Raw genomic sequence first — 20742 nt, 5'->3', positions numbered from 1 at the left:
TGCTGGTCACGCATGCATGTGCGTGGGGGTGGGTGGATGGCACACATAGCATTATGGGCATGGCTGCTCGCGCATGACCCCCCTGCACTCCTCCCCGCTTTTGGCATTACTGCCTTAGGACATCGGTGTCCAAAGTTGGGAACTTTAAGATTTTAAGCCAGCATGGGGAATTCTGGGAATTGAAGTCCACAAGTGTTAAAGTTCCCAAGTTTGGACACTCCTGCCTTAGGATTTGCAGACTCTTCTTCCCTTGGAGTCTTTAAACAGAGGCTGGGCAGAATTTAGCATGGATACAGCCGCAGTTGAAGCTTGTCCCGCAGTTCTTATAATGACCAAATTAACTTTTTTCTTAAAAAAAACAACAACACTGTGCTTCTCTGTGGTGTTTAAGACATTTAATAAATTAAATTAAGACCACATTGTAGCCCAAAGCTTTCAAGAACAAAACAACGTACAGTGAAATCCATAGTTTAAACCAGCATGGATAAATTATCGTAATTAGACATTAGCTTAAAAACCTTTCCACATTATTTTGTCATATTCTTACTCCCGCCCATCGCTTTCTGCTGGGCAAGTTATTTTATTTTATCATTTCATCCTTCTTAGACAAGAAGAAAAGAGCCAGCTAGGAGATTCAGATAAGGTCTAAGATGAAGGGAAGAACTGGCTCCCCCACACCTCTATTATTTTTGGCTTGAATAAGTGGAACTTTGGAGACAGCATCCTTGCTCCATATCTACCCCTTGCAGGGAATGCCAGAAAGCAGGCAACTCAGTAAATAAGCTCGAAGAACCAAAAATGAGCAAATTAAACGCGAAGAAACAAGTAGTCCCCTGTAACTTTTAATACTGGTTAAAAACTATCCTTTTCTTAACTTTCAGCTTGACTGCTAGGCAGGCTACTTACAAGACAGCTTACTCATTGCTAGTTGTCTCTACTTGACCCGGAGAAGGAAGGGATGCTGGCGTTTGCTTAAAGTTCAGTTTCCAATCTGTCTTTCGAATGGGTTTTCTTTGGTCTTCAGAGAGTACGAAACCTGGGTCCCGCAGTCACTATAATGTCGGCGTAAGGAGCTGACTGGGCCAGCTCAATCGCTCGTTGTTTCTGGAGAACCAGCAAGCTGTAGAAGTTCTCGGCCACCTCTTTCTTGTTCTGGTCCTTGCAGAGGGAGAGAAAGCTGAAGGACTTTGCACCTTGCTGTTCGAAGTGCTGCGGGGGGAGAACGAACGGACGGAATAACTGAGATGGGTGTGTATTAAGAGCGGAGGCTAATTCTGCATCTGAAGGAGGCAAGAAGCAGCTTTAGGAGAGAGGCTGTGTGCCTTTGGCAGTTCGTACAGACCAAGAACGGGCAATAGGAAAATGGAATAGAGAGTGTAAGATGGAAGAAGAAATGTGCAGAATTGGAAACCAAGCCCTATATTGTCAAGCATGTAGCCACAAGGGGCAATCCACTGATTAAATCCACTCCCACCCTCTTGTCCTCCCAGAGTGACCCAAAGTCCTGGCTCTGCCAACTGATTTAGAGCCCAGAGGGGGATGTTCCACTCTGAAGGTGGTTCATAGATTAGATGGTCCATCTCCATCCTGGTTATGTGTTGGCCCACTCGGCTCTCCATTGGAATGTTTTAATTTGTAACGCTTCATGTTTTAATATTTTTGTCCTAACTGTATTAGGGTATGGGGCTTCTTATATACACAGGTTGTGCTAGACTTACGACCACAATGGGCCCCAGAATTTATGTTGTTAAGCAAGACAGTTGTTAAGTGACTTTTGCCCCATTGCATGGCCTTTTTTCCCCCACAGTTGGTTAAGTGAATCACTGCAGTTGTTAAGTTAGCAACATGGTTGTGAAGGTTTCGACTTTGCTTGTCAAAAGGACACAAAAGGTGACTGCATGATCCATGGGAAACTGTAACTGCCATAAACCAAGGTACTGTATTTTTCGGAGTATAAGACGCACCGAGGTTTTGAAGAGGATTTTTTAAAAAAAAAAAGTTTTTGCACTCTCCAAACCTCCCAAAACCAGCCCGTTTTCTATGAAAACAGGCCTGTTTTTTTTTTAAAAAAAGGGCATGAATAGCCTTTAGGAGGCTTGTAGAGTGCTCCTGGGGGGGGGGAGGGGGGCAAAAAATGAGCAAAAAACAGCCAATTTTTCACAAAAATGGGCCCATTTTTCGTCAAAAAAGGGCATGGAAGCTTATAGAGTGCTGCTGGGGGCTGGAGGGGGGCAAAAAGTGGGGCATTTTTGCTCATTTCTGCCCTCCCCAGCCCCCAGGAGCATTCTGGAAGCTTCCTAGAGGCTCTGCACGGCCATTTTGGTGAAGGGGCGGAGTTTCGGGAGGCAAAAAATGCTGTATTCAGTGTATAAGACGCACCCAGGTTTTCAGTCTCTTTTTTGAGGGAAAAAGGTGTGTCTTATACTCTGAAAAATACCGTAGTTACCAAGCCTTCGACCACAATCACATGACCATGGGGATGCTGCCGAGGTGGCGCAGTGGTTAAATGCAGCACTGCAGGCTACTTCAGTTGACTGCAGTTCAGCAGTTCGGCTGTTCAAATCTCACCGGCTCAAGGTTGACTCAGCCTTCCATCCTTCCGAGGTGGATGAAATGAGGACCCAGACTGTGGGGGCGATATGCTGACTCTGTAAACCGCTTAGAGAGGGCTGAAAGTCCTATGAAGCGGTATATAAGTCTAACTATTGCTATTGCTGCAACAACAATTAAGTTTGAAAAACAATCATAAGTCACTCTTTTCGGTGCCTTTGTAACTTTGAACCTTCACATTCGAAGGAAAAAGTGACTTATGACAATTTTTCACGACTGTCGCAGCATCCCCATGTCACACGATCCAAATTCAGACACTTAACAATGGGATATATTTATGACATTTACAGTGTCCCAAAGTCTATTTTGGGGACTTTCTAGCAAAACAACAACAAAAAGCCAGATTCACTTAACACACCTGTTACTAACTTAACTGTTGCAAGAAAGGTCAAACAATGGAGCAAAACTCACTCAACAACCATCTGGCTTAGCAGCAGAAATTTTGGACTCAATTGTGGTCGTAAGTCGAGGACTACTTGTATGAATATCTGAAGAGATCAGCAAATCTTTTCAACCGAATATTGGGGAAAGGGAAGCGCAAGTCAGCTGGCATTAAGATAAATTATCCTTTTTTGCCCTTTTGATTGCCAGTTCAGAAAAAAAGCAGGATAAGGATGAGTCACTGGCAGTTTAGGCATAAGAGCTGGCTAGAATTACGGCCTGGTAAAAATGATAAAGACCTTAACATGAGGTTGGATTATATTTTTAAAAGGCGCTATCTGCCATTTCATGAAGAGCTTTGGCTTGAGCCTAGGGTACAGCAAAGAGGATGATTTTACAGAAATAGAATGGCAAATCTGACAAATATCCTCTTGATTTCAAGGAACAGATTCGGGCTGTGCATCCGGTTGGGTTTTTAAAAAAAAATTCTTTGTGGCCTAAACTGAGAAGATGAAGCAATGTGTTTTTTAGATTTAATCATATGATTAAATATCGAATGTATTTATATTAATATGTCCATCAATATTATATAGGTCTTTTCTCTCATTGTTTCTGCCTTTTCCTAACTCACATTTAATTTGCTTTAATAACTAATCAAGGAGAGAAGCAGCTTAGAACTAAGGAGAAATTTCCTGACAGAACAATTAATCAGTGGAACAACTTGCCTCCAGAAGTTGTGAATGCTCCAACACTGGAAGTTTTTCCTTTATTCTTAATCAACATATATTTGTTTTTTTCCTGTCTGTTTTCTATATGTTACTATTATACTTTTAAAAAAAGTTTCACGTCCTTTTAAACTGCAGTTATCAGGCCATTTCAGTGATAAAATAACATATGAAGAAAAGTTTATTATGTTTGATAATATCTTACCCGGAAAGTATTTAATAGCTTTAATGTTCTCTTACTTCTTCTTTGTTCTTCATTGTCCAAATTACTTGTCAGGGATCCCTATATCGCAGATCAAAAAATTACTTATTGATAAGATTCACCTGAATGAAGATAAAAGGCAGCATAAAAAATAAAGAATAGACATAGCTCATATATGACTTCCCAAGCCTTGTCACCATCCTTTCTAGGAAATTTCACTATGAACATTTGTTCTGCTTAATTGATTTGGCAAACCAGACCACATAACTAAATTTTCTATGCTTTAATAAAGTTGATTAAATGTATCAGCAAAACTGTCCATAGAACACAGAACTATCAGAGGCATTATTTAATTTTTTTAAATTATATTTGATTATTATTCTTAAAGGACTTTTTTTTTAATAAAAAAATGAAATAACTTACAAACATAATGAGCAAAGAATAATGCAAATCGGATTCAAATAAAAAGTACCCAATTAAAATTTTATTATTCTACTGATATTGCCAGCTGAGCAAACAAACTCATAAAGTATCAGAAACATAAAATTCTCTAAGAAAACATACCCACCCAAAAGACACTTTTCCCATGGTGCCTCTTGGCCACTCTTCCTAAGCTGCATTTCTCATGTACCCTCCCTGACCCTCATGGTGACCCCTTAGGCATCACTTGCTCCCTCCCCAACCTGCATCCCACACCTTACTATGAAGCCCCTCCCACACACTCTTGCACCTTTGCACACACCCTGCCCCTCTCTAGTGCTCTCCTGTACATCCTTCCCCATCCTCCGCCCCCCACTTCCCCCCCCCCATCTAGCATCAGTCACCTGTGGGCCTGAGTCATGCAACTTCCTATTAGCTTCCCCACTGACTTTGGTTGTGGGAAGCGATCAGGAAGTTGCATTGCCTAACGTTGGGATTGATGATACCGTGTTTCCCCCAAAATAAGAGTGATTATTATATTAATCAATCTTATTAACAGGTCGTATTAATTTTATTAACGGGTCTTATATTAATTTTTGCTCCAAAAGACGCATTAGGGCTTATTTTCCAGTTTGGTCTTATTTTCAGGGAAATGTGGTACTAAATGCATCTGTCTGGCTGACGATCTTAACTGGGGCTTATTTGGGGGGTAGGGTTTATATTACAAGCAACCTGAAAAATCATGCTAGTGGTTATTTTTCCAGCTGGGTCTTATTTTCAGGGAAATAGGGTAGCAGCTGCACGGAGTGCTAAGCTTAGTGACGGACAGAAAGAAGGGTTAGGGAGAGGTATTTGGGTGGGGGATACTTACCCCAGTGATTTGCGATCTTCCCTGCTGGCTTCTCCTTTTGAGTTTCTGGGGAAGCCACAGTGGTGGGATTCAAATAATTTAACAACCGGTTCTCTGCCCTAATGATTTCTGCGAACTATCAGTTTACCAAACTGCTCAGAAAGTTAACAACTGGTTCTGCTGAAGTGCCAAATATCCAGACTGCAATCATGTGACTGCAGGGGGATGCTGGGATGGCCAGAACTCCAAGGACCGATCTTAAACCACCTTTCATCTAGTGCTGTCTTCACTTCCAACGGCACTGAATGAACGGCTGTAACTCGAGGACTAGCTGGAAGGGAAAGGTCTTTGAAATATATTTTTTTCCCATTCAAAAAAAAAAAGAGTAGTGTAAGTAGGTTAACCGCCCCCTCCCCCAGATTCAGACTGTCCCACAAGTGCTACATGGTCACTGTTCGGTAGAGAAGTTTAGACGATTGTAATCATTACATTTTGCAAGACTGCTTGCTCATTTTCGGATTCTTGTTGTACTGAAAATAACGATACAAGGTCATCAGACAAAGCAGGCACTTCGTTAACTGATTCCTGGTATTAAAAGAAGAGGGGGGGGGAAATGGATCTGTGTCAGCTCTGCTCTGTTCTGCTCCTGTGTTTATTATTCTGCAGAAAACGAATGGTTAAAAGTCTGCATTTCTCTGCTGAATTTTGTTATTTCACAAAGAGAAAGAAATCATGAGAAAATAATGGAAGGCACAAACATGACAACCCTATTGCAAACAATTCGGTTTCAGGCAATTCCTAATTAGAAATACAGAATAGTATGAGTAGAATAGATTGAGCTGGAAGAGACCTTGGAGGTCCTCTAGTCCAGTGTTTTTCAACCACTGTGCCGCGGCACATTAGTGTGCCGTGACATAGTGTAAGGTGTGCCGTGGGAGAATTACTTTATATATAGTCAATATAGGCACAGAGTTAAATTTTTTTAACATTTTCTAATGGTGGTGTGCCTTGTGATTTTTTTCATGAAAAAAGAGTGACTTTGCACAAAAAAGGTTGAAAAACACTGCTCTAGTCCAACCCCCTGCTCAAGCAGGAGAACCTATACCCATGATGGTGAGCCTTTTGTGGCTCGAGTGCCAAAAGCGGGGGGAGGGCAGGGAGGTTGTGCATGGGCGTGCCACACCCATAATGCTATGCGCACAACCCCAGCGCACATGCACACACGACCAGCATCCCCCCCCCATTTTTGGCATGCTTTTTTCTCCCTCCCCAGGCTCCAGAGGTTTTATATGAGTCTGGGGAGGGCAAAAACAGCCTCCCCCCCCCCGAGGCCCTCCCTGAAGCCTCTGGAGCGCAAAAAAACGGCCCTATGGGCAAATCGGAAGTTCAGGAACGGACTTCCAGTTTGCTCGTAGGGCCGTTTTTTGCCCCCTGGAGCCTTCAAGGAAGCCTCCTGAAGGCTCCGGAGGGCTAAAACTGGCCTTACGAACAAACCGGAAGTATGTTTCCGAACTTCCAGTTTGCTGGGTAGGGGCGTTTTTTCATGCTCTGGAGGCTTCAAGGAAACCTCTAGAGGGCAAAAAATGGCCTCAAAAGAAGGCCGAAGTCAGCTGGCGTGCCCTGACAAATGGCTCTGCGTGCCATCATGGACTTATACCATTTCAGAGAAATGGTTGCTCAGTCCCTTATTAAAAGTCTCCAGTGTTGGAGCGCTGGTAGATTGCTCTCATTATTAGGAAGTTTCTCCTTAATTCCAGGTTGATGCTCTCCTTAAACAGTTTCTTGTCTTTCCTTCAGGTTCTTTGGAAAATAAGTTGACCCCCTCTTTTTTGTGGAAGCCCCTCAAACACTGGAATACTGCTATTATGTCACCCCAACTCTTCTTCTCTTTAGACTAGCCAAACCCAAATCCTGCAGCCACTCTTTTGACTGAGCCCCCCCTCCCCCATAAAAATTCTCCTTCAGTATATGGAGAGTGTTGAACTCCCCATTCAACTGGAGAGCTTATCACCTCACTGGATAATTTGAGATCAAACTTTATCTTTTAATCCAACCAGAGAATTAACATCATGATAAAACTGAAAGAGACATATAATCATTCCTGGAGGCAAATCAGGATATAAATCCCATTTATTTGGGCATTTGTGAATGAAATCATATCTCCATAATATCCGTAATATTTATGAACTGTCTCTTTACAAAATTTACATTTTAACTGTGGCTCAAACTTGTTATGAATTTTAATGCTGTTAAGTCATCATGAATTATGCTTTGATATGGGAAAAGCTAGAAATAGACACTTTAATAAGTAAATATAAATAACTGCTCAATTAAGTGACAGTCTTCAGATAAGCTTGGGATCTCTAAAAGTTAAGTAGAGAAGGATTTGGCTAATATTTGTAAAAATACTAACCAAATAGGAATAAATAGGAACCAAATAGGAACAAAGTTTGGAAAGCGAAAAATATATCCGTCTCATTCCTGTTCAAGAATATGATAGGATTTTAGACATGATGTTAAATATTACCATTTTATAAAGTTTAGGAGGATTAAACTGTAATTTGTCAACTTTGTAAGAAGTCCAATTTACCCATTTTGATGGAAATTGCCTAAAAATATTAAAGCTTAATTTGTTCTGAAAGTACTTACCATAGTTTTAAAAACTGTATTGTCATCCCTTTCATTTCTGCTACTTTGTAACACAGATTCTTTTGGGGGATAATTTATGTCCTGCTGTATATTTAAGCTTTCTGCTATTGATAGGTCTATATTGATAATAAGAGAAAGTAGTTAATTCTTGTCCAATGTACCTACCAATTAATTGCCATTACCAATAAATACCGTGTTTCCCCAAAAATAAGACAAGGTCTTATTTTCTTTTGACTCCTGAAATAAGCACTTGGCCTTATTTTTGGGGAGGTCTTATTATTTTTGAGGTGCAGGAGGCAGCAAGCGTGGTCACCTCATGGCTGCTGCTGTATTACAATACTATGACAGTGACTGTTTGAAGTAACAATCTATTTGAAAAAGAGAACTTATGACCCAAATCCGCAATTCTGATTGTTGCTCCTCCTCCTCCTCATGGTCATGTGACCACACTTTGGAAGCTTGGTCACACAGTCGCATTCATGACTGTTTGCAATATCTGTGGTCACTTGACAGCATTTTATGACAGGTTTGCGGAAAACTGGTGCTTACTTCCAGTTTTTGGCAAAACCGAGCCCATAGCAAACAGTGGGCTTGCATTTTTGACTGCTATGGTTGCTTAAAAAACTGCAAAAAAAAAAAAAAAGAGGGGAGGGGAGGGGGAGAGAGGGAGGGGAGGAGAGAGGGAGGAAATACACTAGCACTTAGACTTATATACCGCTTCACAATGCTTCACAACCTTCTCTAAGCCGTTTACAGAATCAACCTCTTGATCCCAGCAATCTGGGTTCTCATTTTACCGACCTCAAAAGGACAGAAGGCTGAGTCGACCTTGAATGGTGATGATCGAACTTCAGACTGTGGGCAGAATTAGCTGCAATACTGCATTCTGAGAGAGAGGAGAGAGAGAGAGGGAGGGAGGGAGAGAGAGAGGGAGGGAGGGGGAGAGAGAGAGGGAGGGAAAGAGAAACAGTGAGTGAGTGAGAGAAACAGTATGAGATAGAGAGATAGACACACAGAGAGACAGAGAGAGAAAGGGAGAGAGAAACAGTGAGAGTGAGTGATAGAAACAGTGAGAGACAGAGAGATAGACACACAGAGATAGACAGAGAGAGAGAGGGAGGGAAGGAGGGAGAGGGAGGGGGGAGGGAGGGAGGGAGGAAGAGAGAGAGAGAAGACATAGATAGATAGCCATAGAACTATATACCACTTCCCGGTGCTTCACAGCCCCTCTAAGCGGTTTACAGAGTCAGCCTCTTGCCTCCAACAAACTGGGTCCTCATTTTACCCACCTTGGAAGGAGGGAAGGCTGAGTCAACCTTGATCCCTGTGAAGACTGAACATAAATCATAATTATGGTTTATGATCATAATAGGCAGTCGTAACTCGAGAACTGTGAACTTGAGGACTTTCTGCTCTAGATACTTATTCTTTGGCTCTGGGACACTGCAATGAATGCAGCGCCATCCTTCATATACAAGTGAGGAGAGCAGAGGTGAGAATGCAGATGGAAGCCTTATATACCTATAGATCCTGTATCTCGACTGGGCAGATTTGGGTTCAAGCCCTGCTTCAGTGATCACGGTCGCTGGATGATTTTGGATAAACGTTTCTCACTCAGCCCAATCAACCACACAGTTTGCTGTGAGTATAAAACTCAGGGGAACACTGGAAAATTATTTTAAGATCTCAAAGAAAAGGTAAGCAATTAAAGGTAGTCCTCGACTTACAACCATTTATTCAGTGACTGTTTGAAATTACCACGGCACTGAAAAAAGCAACTTATGCCACTTACAACCACTGCAGCATCCCCAGGGTCACGTGGATCAAAATTCAAACACTTGGCAACTGACTTCTCTTTATGACGGGAGCAATGTCCCAGGCTCATGCGACCCCCCTTTTGCGACCTTCTGACAAGCAAAGTCAGTGGGGAAGCCAGATTCACTTAACAGCCGTGTTACTAATTTAACAACTGCAGTGATTCGCTTCATAAGAAAGATTATAGAACGGAGCAAAACTCACTGAACAAATGTCTCGTTCAGCAGCGGAAATTTTAGGCTCAGTTTGGGGTCATAAGTCGAGGTCTACCTGTAATTATATTAAAGAATTGTAAGGGCAAAAAAGTCTAGTGTCCTGCCTTGGGCAGTCTGTAGTTTGCTTCTTTCGTCAGTCTTTTCTTGCCATTTTGTTCTTCTGGTCTTGAGACATTTTGCAAAGAGCTGCAAAAAAAAACCTCACAAATTAACTGGAGGTAATTTGATACGTTGCTGCAGAGAGCTTCCTACGGCTACCAAGCAATGTTTAATTCATAATTAAATATAACGTCTAGGTACATAGCTGCCGAGCTACTTCAAATGTGAGCCTTCATGTAAACTGTAATCTGCCTTTTAATCTTGCCAAGAAGCTCTTTATTGCTCTACAAAGTGATCCCTCTGTTCAGCGCCCGGATCAATTTAGAAAACAGTTTTGCCCCGAGAATCTATCAATTAGGTTTCATTATCGTTGCTGCTGGATTATAACCATTGACTACGCTGGAAAAAGCACATCAAGTGCCAAGGCTATGCTGAAACAGGAAGGGGAAAAAAATAGCCAATCATCTCCTGGCATGCAAACATGGCATCATTTGCAAAAAGGATTATACAGGAAGACCCTAATTTACAACAGTTCATTTAGCGACCATTTGAAAGGACAAGGCCACTGGAAAAAATCCACTGATAACCGTTTTTTACACTTACGACCGTTACAGCATCCCACATGGTCAGGTGAGGAAAATTCAGATGCTTGGCTATTGATTCATATTTGTGGCAGTGTCCCGGGGGGTGGGGGGGATCCCCTTTAATGGCCTTCTGACGAGCAAAGTCAGTGGGGAAGCCAGATGTACTTAATGACCACGTGACTAACTTAACAACTGCAGTGATTGACTTAACAATAGTGGCAAGAAAAATCATAAAATGGGGTAAAAATTCACAAGAGTCGCCTTGCTTAGCAACAGAGATTTTGTACTCAGTTTTGCTTGCAAAGCTGAGGACTACCTACATTTTAATTGTTCAGTCATGGAGGTTTCCTGGGACAGCGGTTACTGGTGGTCCGTGAGAAAATTTTGGTGGTTCGCATTAAAATCCTTGCATTTTTTTATATTGCACTAAATCAGGGAGCCTCAAACTACGGCCCCAGAATTCCATAGCTCAGTATGGCTGGCTGGGGAATTCTGGGACTTGAAATCCACAAGTCTTAAAATTGCCATGGTTGGAGACCCTTGATATAATGGATGAATACTAACTAAATACTAAATTGCCATGTTCAGGACATGCCTGAGTTAGACATCACTTGCTTAGCAGAGGCCAAATATTTGGCAGTAGTTCAAGGACATAAAATGGTGGTGTGTAAGATTAAAGGCCTGTGTCATTTCCCCACAATATCTGATTAGATCTGATTAGATGCCCAGGAAACCCCATAAGTAACTCTTAAGAACTCACTCTTAATTTTGACTCCCCTGTAACAGAAGAGTCATTTTGATGTAGCGGTTAAGGAATCAGGGCTAAAAACTGGGTGACACTGAGTTCTAAGTCCTGCCTTAGATATAAAGCCACCTGGGTGATCTTGGGCCAGTCTCTTTCTCTCAGCCCTAGGAAGGAGGCAATGGCAAACTACGTTGGAAAAACGTTTTCAAAACCCTGCAGGAACTTGTTCAGGCAGTCACCAGGAGTCAAAAATAGTGTTGAATGCATAAAAGAACCAAACAGCTATCATTATGAGAAACTGTTCACTGGGTCTTCTCCCCCTTCCTTCCACCCATCATTTAAATCTATGACACCATCTAGCATGTTAAGACCCTAAAATTGTTACCCTCTGCAGATCTTCACTAAAGGTAGGTTGGGTGGGTCTGGTCATAAGTTTGTCTACACTGCCCAACTCTTGCAAAACCATCAGCTTTCTGGTTGGAGGTGCGATGTGCAACGTGGCTAGCGTATCCTCGTAACTTGTCAGCTGCTTTTGCATGGCGGCTCTGCTGAGCTGCTTCACCGTGTCAACAAGTAACTTCCTTTTCCTTTTGCTTCTTTGTTTCTTTAGGAGAGCTACATAACAAGAGACATACACAGAGGACACGTTACGTACCAACCAGGGAATGCTAAGCAGATAATAATCACATTGTACTATTAATCCATATTTAGGTTTCCAGGGCTAATAAAATGTCTTCAAAGAAAAACCAGAAAGTCCAGATGCCTCTTGAAAAAGCATCTTCTAGCTGCCTCTTCAAAAGCATATGGGACAGCCATGACCTGGATGACTGAGAATCTCCATAGATACTTTGGTCTAAGGTGTTAGGGTTAGGGGTTGATAAAGGAGGGGGAATGTCTGTTAGCTTTTCAAAGTTCTGATACGCTCTTTAACAATAAAATAGATTCCCATGTCTGTTTCTTCAGCGGGCTTACTTTAGGAGCTGAAAAGTGGAGAATTAGGTTTAGATTTACTATTATAAGTAATTATATTTTCTTTTGAACTGTGTTTTGTATGTAAGTTCTGTAAGCTGCTTAGAATTTGGTTACGGGCAGTAGGCAAATCCTGTGAATAAATAAACAAGTGAATGAATGTAACGCAATGAAGACAATCCTTTTTAGAAAATAAAGAAGACTAACAGATGACCACTTCTATTGAAAAAAAAATGTTTCCAGTGAAATGCTTTTCTGAATTTGTCATCACTTCCATATTGCATTTGTATTCCAGATAGAAATAAACAATTCTAACCTGGAGCGACAATAGGATAAAGAACAAATCCATCTTCCTCATTGCACAATAAGGTTTGTTCATTACGTTGATGATTTCTTGTTCCATGTTTAGATTCAGACAGGTCTGGATCCAAAGTAGCTTCTGCTGATTCAGACAATCACAGCGTTAGGAGTATTATTTAGGTCACTGAGCCCAATTTCTGCTCAGCGAGAGAATTCAGTGGAGCTCACCTTTAGGTTAAGCCTGCTTGGACTTTATCTATCTATCCATCTATCCATCTATCCATCTATCCATCTATCCATCTATCTATCTATCCATCCATCCACCCACCCACCCACCCACCCACCCACCCATCCAATCTATTTCCTGCTCTGTCAGTTTTATGATGATCATGTTTTACTTAAACACTGTTGACATGAATAGCTAATTTTCTTATTGTAAAGAAGAAAATGTTATACAGAAATGGCCATAGAAAGATCGGCTTTTTTTGCTTTTCATTTATTCTGATCTTATTTACTACCAAGATTTTTTAAAAATAGTAATTTATAAATAAAAATAATAACACATATGAATAAGCTGATTCTATGGGAGCTAATGCCATAATAAATACACTTAACAATAAAATACAATAAGCCACAATGTTATATTTGCAGTTACAAACTAATATAGTTTATCTGTCTAGAAGTTTAATTTCTAGAAGCATTATTCACGTTAATAAAACAGTTTAAAATAAAGTAGCTACAAACTCTAATGGCAGATCTAGACAGCATACTAAAAAGCAGAGACACAAAAGTGCGCATAGTCAAGGCTTATGGTTTTCCCAGTTGCAATGGGTGGCTGTGAAGATTGGACCATAAGGAAGGCTGAGCGTCAAAGAATGGAGGCCTTTGAACTCTGGTACTGGAGAAGACTCCTGCGAGTCCCTTGGACTGCAAGGCCATCCAACCAGTCAGTCCTAGAGGAGATCCACCCTGGCTGTTCTTTTAGAAGGCCAGATCCTGAAGAGGAAACTCAAAGACTTTGGCCACCTAATGAGAAGGAAGAAAGACTCCCTGGAGAAGAGCCTCATGCTGGGAACGATGGAGGGCAGAAGAAGAAGAAGGGGACGGCTGGATGGAGTCACCGAAGCAGTTGCCGTGAGCTTCAATGGACTCCAGAGGATGGTAGAGGACAGAAAGGCCTGGAGGAACATGGTCCATGGGGTCACGATGGGTCAGACACAACTAACAACAACAAGCTACAAACTCACCTTTTCTGTTATCAGTTGAATCTTTGTGCGGTAAAGAAAGTTCCTCTTCCATGTCAAATATTGCAAGGAGGCCACTCTGGTCATTTCCAAGAACATCATCTTAAGAAAATAATTATAGTATATAATTTTTTTAAAAAACACCCTATTTTTATGTACATAGCTACATATTTTATACAGGTAGTCCTCAACTTACAACCATTCGTTTAGTGACTGTTTGAAGTTACAATGGCACTGAAAAAAAGCAATTTATGACCAGTTCTCACACTTTTACTGTATGACTGTGGCAGCATTCCCATGATCACGTGAGCAAAATTCCGGCACTTGACTTGGCAACTGGCATGTATTTATGACAATTGCACTATCCCAGGTTATATGATCAACATTTGCGACCTTCCCAGCTAACTTCTGACAAGCGAAGTCAATGGGGCAAGCCAGATTCGCTTAACGACCACACGACTCACTTAACATCTGCAGTGATTCGCTTAACAACCATGGCAAAAGGACATAAAATGTAGCACAACTCATTTACCAACTGCCTTGCTTAGCAACAGAAATGTGGGGCTCAGTTGTGGTCGTAAGTCGAGACCAAAGTCACTAAACTTAGTGGGCAACTTATGCACATCTTAGAAAATCTATTGGTGGGCTATAGTTAGACTGGATTTTGTTCATACCTACCAATCATATCTCTTCCAGCTCCTTCATCTCCAAATCCATCATACTCTAATGCAATTTTGTCTCCAGTTAAATTCGAAGAACTGTGATCAGCCAAGAGGCTATTGGAGCTATTTATGAAACTGTCACTGAAAAAGCTAGCGTGCCTTGGAATTTCAATTTCTTCATCTGTGAGAAACATATATGAATAACTCAGCTATGTTTATATATCTCGGACGTATAAAATGCTTTGCAGCTTTTAAAAAATTGAACCCCGAACGCAACTTTTGAAAATAAAATTAAAACCTTTTGTATTTTGATTTATGAGAGAAAAAAGATGCAACCTCACCAAAATTGCCACTGTTGAGAACATTCTGCCCATAAAATTCTGTCAATGTGATATCCTCAGTTTTGCTCTGGTGCAATGTAAAATATTCCGTAACCTCAATGGCACTATTAGAAAAGAAGAAAATAAACCAAAGGAAGGAAGAATTTTAGGAAATGCTATGTAACTGGACCGCAACTTCCTAATTCAAAAAACATATCCATATAATATTTTAATATATTTGGTCCTAGTTAAATTGTACTTCCCTCGCCTTTCGCTTACTACTCTATAATAGGATTAAGAAATGGTTAAGAGCACAGATTTAGCAACAAGGGCTGCTTCAGTTACTTCATTCATCTATCTTCATCCCAAAAATACAGTTCAAGAATTATAAACTAACGATGTACAGATAGTCCTTGAATTACGACCATCATTGAGCCCAACATTTCTGCTGCTAAGTAAGACATTTGTTAAGGTAGTTTTGCCCCATTTAACAACCTTTCTGGCCATAGTTGTTAAGAGAATGTTAAGTCAATCACTGCAGTGGTCACGTTAGTAACAGGGTTGTTAAGTGAATATGGCTTGTCTTGTCAGAAGGCCGCAAAAGGGGATCACATGACAGAGCAACCTTCATAGGTACATGCCAGTTACCAAGTGTCTAAATTTTGATCACATGACCATAGGGATGCTACAACGGTTGTGAGTGTGAAAAACGGTCATGCCACTTTTTTTCAGTGCTGTTGTAACTTCAAATGGTCACTAAATGAACTGGTGTAAGTCAAGGACCACCTGTATTGTATCAGTCTATCATTATCATAAAAACATTAATCTGGACTGTCAAAAAAGTTTTAAAAAGCGCAATTAATCCCCATGAAGAATTTTTTTTAGAAAATATTGCTCTGTGCTCTTCAGAACTACAGTAAATCTAGCCTGGATAAGTGGACTGAAAACAGAGAACTGATCCCTTACAATCCAGTTATTAGATATTACTTATTTATTTCTAAATATCTATTTAGAAAATAGAGTTGTTTGATATTTCAGGAGGCTGAGAGGAAGGGAAATGAGAGCAGAATACTAAGTAGCACTGAGAAAAGCCGTATTAAAGTGATAAAGTATAGATATATAGAACTGTGGATTTGCCAGGCAAGGAGAGACAGTTGTTCAAATTTGTCATCATAAATTTATAAGGGGGAAGGAACTATAGGGCAGTACAGGTAGTGTGCATATGATCACAACTGAGCCCCAAATTTTTCTTGTTCAATGCATTTTGCCCTATTTTACAAACTTTCTTGCCACAGTTGTTAATTGAATCACTGCAGTAGTTAAGTTAGTAACACAGTTGTTAAGTGAATCTGGCTTCCCCATTGACTTTGCTTGTCAGAAGATGGCAAAAGGCGAACGCATGACCCCAGGACACTGCAACCGTCATTAAGGATGTTAAGTATCTAATCACATGACAATGCAATCACATGCTGCAATGATCAAAATTGTGAAAAACAGTCATGTCACTTTTTTCAATGCTGTTGTTAACTTTTGAGTGGTGACTAAATGAACGGTTATAAGTCAAGGACTACCTGTGGCAGAGAAAGAGGATTGTGGTTTTGTTCCTTCACATGTAATTGTGTAGAAGCACGCATGTTTTCTATTGTAAAGTTTTGAGTGATTCACCCTCCCTGAGAAATGGGACTTCAGAGGGAATCGACTCCCTTTTCACTTGTTCTATATTTAGCAATAAACAACTGTTGGAAAATATTTACTTCGTGTCTGGAAGTTGACTGTCAAAATCATAAAATTCTTCAGGCAGTGTGATGGCATCATAATTTGCCTCAGAATTTCCTTTTGGAAGGTCAACCAGCCCTAAAGAAAAATACATAACATAAGATTAACTGTGAGATGATGTAGCTTTATATATCCTGCAATATAAAAATGGACAAGTGTTTGAGGGCATCTAGCAAATGTACTCACATTTTTAAATTTTTTTTACCTAGTGGTCATTAATTATATGGCAGAAAATATTACCTCATTTGTCAATTGAATGATACCATTAAATTACAAAAATATTCTGCTGCTAGGACAATTCTAGACATGACTATTCAGAAATAAGCCACATTGTAGTCTTTGGAATTTACTTCTAGTTTTGTTTTTAGAATTGCAATCTCTACATGAAGTAGTTTATGATCCACTACTTGTCTGAACTAGTATAGGGTCTCCTATTTGAGCAGGGAGTTGGACTAGAACGTGGCACGACATAACCGCGAACGTCAAAAGCGCGCCGACAACACCGCGGCGCTAAAACCACGATGTCAAAAGCGCGCCCACAACAGCGCGCCGACAGAAGCACGATTTAACTTAAGGTAAGGTTTAGGGTTAGGTTTAGGGTAGGTTTAGCGTTAGGTTTAGGGTTAGGTTTAGGATTATTTTTAGGGTTATGTTACAGCGCGCTTGTCGGCGCGCTGTTGTCGGCGCGCTGTTGTCGCACGGTTTTGACGGTGCGGTTTTGTCACCGCGCTTTAGTCACACGCGCTTTAGTCTACCGCGGTTTTGTGGTGGAACCGGACTAGAAGACCTCCAGGGTTCCTTCCAGCTTTATTCTGATTCTGATCTTAAGATTGTCTTCCAAGTATCATGTCATGAATTCTGAATCCCTGTGAACCAGTCTTTGTTTTTGAAAATTAAAGCACTTTCTTTATGCTACCATTAATAAGCTGCTTGTTAATAATAAGTAGGAGGAAAAACATACCTGGTTGAAAAGTTGATTGCATTTTAAGTAGGGCTTCACTGCAGTCTGTCAAAAGATACTTGGTCTTTCTGTGATAGATCCTCACCACTCCTAGCAAAAGGTGTCCCGAGGTACGAAGAGCGATTTTAAACTGGGAGGCAAAAGTTGGTATTATTTATGGGAAAGATCGCAATAGAATTAAGAGTAATTTTGCTGGTTCTCATTTTTCTTAAAACCAGTCCCAGAGAGTAGCTAATGGTATCCAAATGGAAAGAGAGGGCACCACTTTCAGTAAATATTGGGTTAATCTTGTCGTGCTTAGGCATGAAAACCGACTGAATGACTTTGGGCCATTCACCAGGAGACTGGGAGTGCTAGTCCCGCCTTAGGCGTGAAAGCCAGATGGGTGACCTTAGACGAATTATTCTCTCTCAGTCCACAGGTTTGTTGCTGTTGTGGGGAAAATAGGAGTATTAGGAATGTTGAATTACTTATAAAGTAATAAAGGCAGGATGAAAATTAAATAATTAAAAATGGCTCCATTTGCAGAAGTTGAAAGGGGTAATTTAGACCAGTGGTTCTTAACCTGGGTGATATCGCCTCCCAGGGGGCGATTTCATTTTTCAGGGGGCAATGGAACGAAAAGGGGCAACATGTGTGTGTGTGTGTGTGTGTGAAGGAACAGAAGGGGAGCGATATGGGGGCGATGGAGCGAGAAGTTTTGAGACCTTTTTTACACAGTGAACCGCTGTATATCTCATACAAAAATATCAGATTGCTCGCTATTAGTGGATTGAACTGTTTTAAAATGTTCCTCTAGCTAGCTTCAGTACAGAACGCTGTACATATGTGAATACGCATCGCTCATCTTCATGCGCGTTGTGCAGCGGCCTCTATCACTCTACCCACACAGTGGTGCGACATTGGCCAGAATGGGCAGTGATGGAGGGGCGAGCGCTTCTTTCGAAACATCGCATGCTGAGTGACTGTCCCCTGTGATGTCGGCTGTAATGTCAATGTAACTGTTGCAACTAGGTTTATCGACGTCCATGTGTGTTTTATAGTGTTCCAGTGCAGTCGAAAATCTAATTTGCAGTTGGTGCCTTTCATTTCAAAAACGGGCATTTCGTTTTCTTGCAATTGATTTTTGTTTTCAGTGGTCATTGCAATTAAGTGTCTTGAATAAATAAGATAATAATGAAATACATGTATCACAAAGTTTGGGAATAAAGTGATGGGTGGCATCAGAATTTATCACACCATTGAGATATGGGGAAAAGACTTGAAATAAATTATTTGCATCGATATGTCCTGATGACAATTTTAAAGAAAACAAAAAATGTGTTTGTATAAATTGAAGAATTATTTCTGTGTTGTGATTGAGAGGTTATGTTGGGGGAGGTGGGGGGCGATGCTAATGTCATCAATGGCTCAAGGGGGTGATTCTTTCAAAAAGGTTAAGAACCGCTGATTTAGACCAATGAGTCCAAACTCTTGTTTAGTAAAGATTCCCCTCACACATATGTGCTAATCATTCCCGGCTCTAGGGGGCGGTGCTCATCTCCATTTCAAAGCTGAAGAGCCAGCACTGTCCAAAGACATCTCTGTGGTAATGTGGCCGGCATGACTAAATGCCAAAGTCACAGGTAGCGCTGTTACCTTCCCACCAAAGGTGGTTTCTATTTTTTCTATTTGCACTTTCACATGTTTTCGAACTGCTAGGTTGGCAGAAGCTGGGACAAGTAATGGGAGCTCACTCCGTTACATGGCACTAGAGATTGGAACTGTCAAATTGCCGACTTTTCTGATTGACAAGCTCAGTATCTTAGCCACTGAGGCACTGCGTTCCTTATTTAATACAGGAACTCAATTTACACATCCCTAACAGTTGGCTGTCTGGTGTGGATATGTATCTAGTGAAAATATGTTCACCATCACTCCGGATAATTGGTTCTACTATTGAACTGCTCCTAAGGTTAGGAACTGTTTCTTGATTTTAAGCTAGAATCTGCCTTCCTGTAACTTAAAAACATTATTCTATATCTTACATACTGAGATGATAGAGTTCTTGATTTTCTTTGGTGTAAAAACCCTTTTCAGTTTTGGGGTTTTTATTTTTGCAAGACTAAACCTATCCAGATCTTCAAGGTCTTCCTGCAGAACTTAATTTACAATGCCACACCCAGTGCTGAGTAAAAACAGGAAACATTATTTTTGGTGACATATTATGAGACACATACCTTAGGGGACAGTATTTTTTCAATGGTAGCTTCTAAATTGCATTCAAATATATGAGCCTTTGTGACTTTCTTATCCCAGTGAGCAGCCAGCCATATCTTGGACAAAGGCCCACGCTTATTCATAAGCAGCTGCATGTAGAACATTTTGCCAGAAATGTGTTCCTTAACTTGGCAAGCTAGAGGGAAGAAAATATTTTAAATGTTGAATACATCGGTTTTTCAAAGCTAAAATGAAAAATGGCGATCTTAATTTGAAATAAATGATTTGCAAAAAAAAAAGGGGAAACCCTTTCATTTGTATTTTCATGTTTTCATGCTGGCAGGTTCTTTTAAACAAATGCATGACTTGTGTACAATTTAGACAACTGTTTACTATTGGCTACTTGTGATTAGGATACATCATCTGTATATGTTATAATCAATTTGTCTTTGTACAACATTTATGTACTGAAACAGTTTCCAAATCAAACTAATAACATTACTGAAATACATAATTAACTTTGACAAAGTGAATATATTGAAACAATGTTGCTTTCCTTGCTTCTGTTGCAAAAATAAGAAAATTGTTGTTTTCTCAATGAATTTTAGTCTATTTGAAATATAAGCGAGTCCAATTTTATTAATGTGGCAGTGAGTAGGCAAGGAACTACAGTAATCAAACATATTAGGGTGTGCAAACATTTGTTTTTAGAAACCACAAAGAAAATACACACAAGAAATGAAATATGAGATGGGACTTTTGGGAGTTTTTTTTTTTTTTTAAAGAATCTTAAAGGTACAGATGTAAGAATGGTTTGGGATGCAAGCAAAGCTTTCATGAGAAATTACTTTATATAACATAAAAGTGGATTCAAAAAGAAGAGCTACCTATTTTGGGCAAGATAAAAAAAAACAAAAGAGTTAAAAGAAGTTTCCAGAGAAGACAAATATTTCTCAACATTAAGCTTCTACAGCACTTTTCTACAGAAAAAGTTGGAGCTTAGTTGATAGTTGTTT

At 40.4% G+C, this 20742-nt stretch overlaps 1 protein-coding gene across 1 annotated transcript; it reads right to left on the bottom strand.

Moving 5' to 3' along the window:
• Positions 1-676: 676 nt before the first annotated feature.
• RAD21L1 (RAD21 cohesin complex component like 1) lies at positions 677-19890 on the bottom strand. Its single transcript, XM_087720889.1, has 11 exons — positions 19747-19890; positions 17528-17657; positions 16545-16644; positions 14812-14915; positions 14487-14651; positions 13812-13910; positions 12581-12703; positions 11681-11910; positions 5678-5773; positions 3922-3999; positions 677-1209 (listed from the first exon to the last, which is right to left on the bottom strand). The coding sequence occupies exons 1-11, from the start codon at positions 19888-19890 to the stop codon at positions 1021-1023; spliced, it is 1458 nt and encodes a 485-aa protein (XP_087577015.1). The 3' UTR covers positions 677-1020.
• Positions 19891-20742: the final 852 nt, after the last annotated feature.

The sequence above is a fragment of the Thamnophis sirtalis genome, unplaced genomic scaffold (assembly GCF_051295495.1).
Source record: "Thamnophis sirtalis isolate CommonGarterSnake01/CBP01778 unplaced genomic scaffold, rThaSir2_p1.2 scaffold_7, whole genome shotgun sequence".
Classification (NCBI taxonomy): domain Eukaryota; kingdom Metazoa; phylum Chordata; class Lepidosauria; order Squamata; family Natricidae; genus Thamnophis; species Thamnophis sirtalis.
This window is presented reverse-complemented; position numbering and strand designations above follow the sequence as displayed.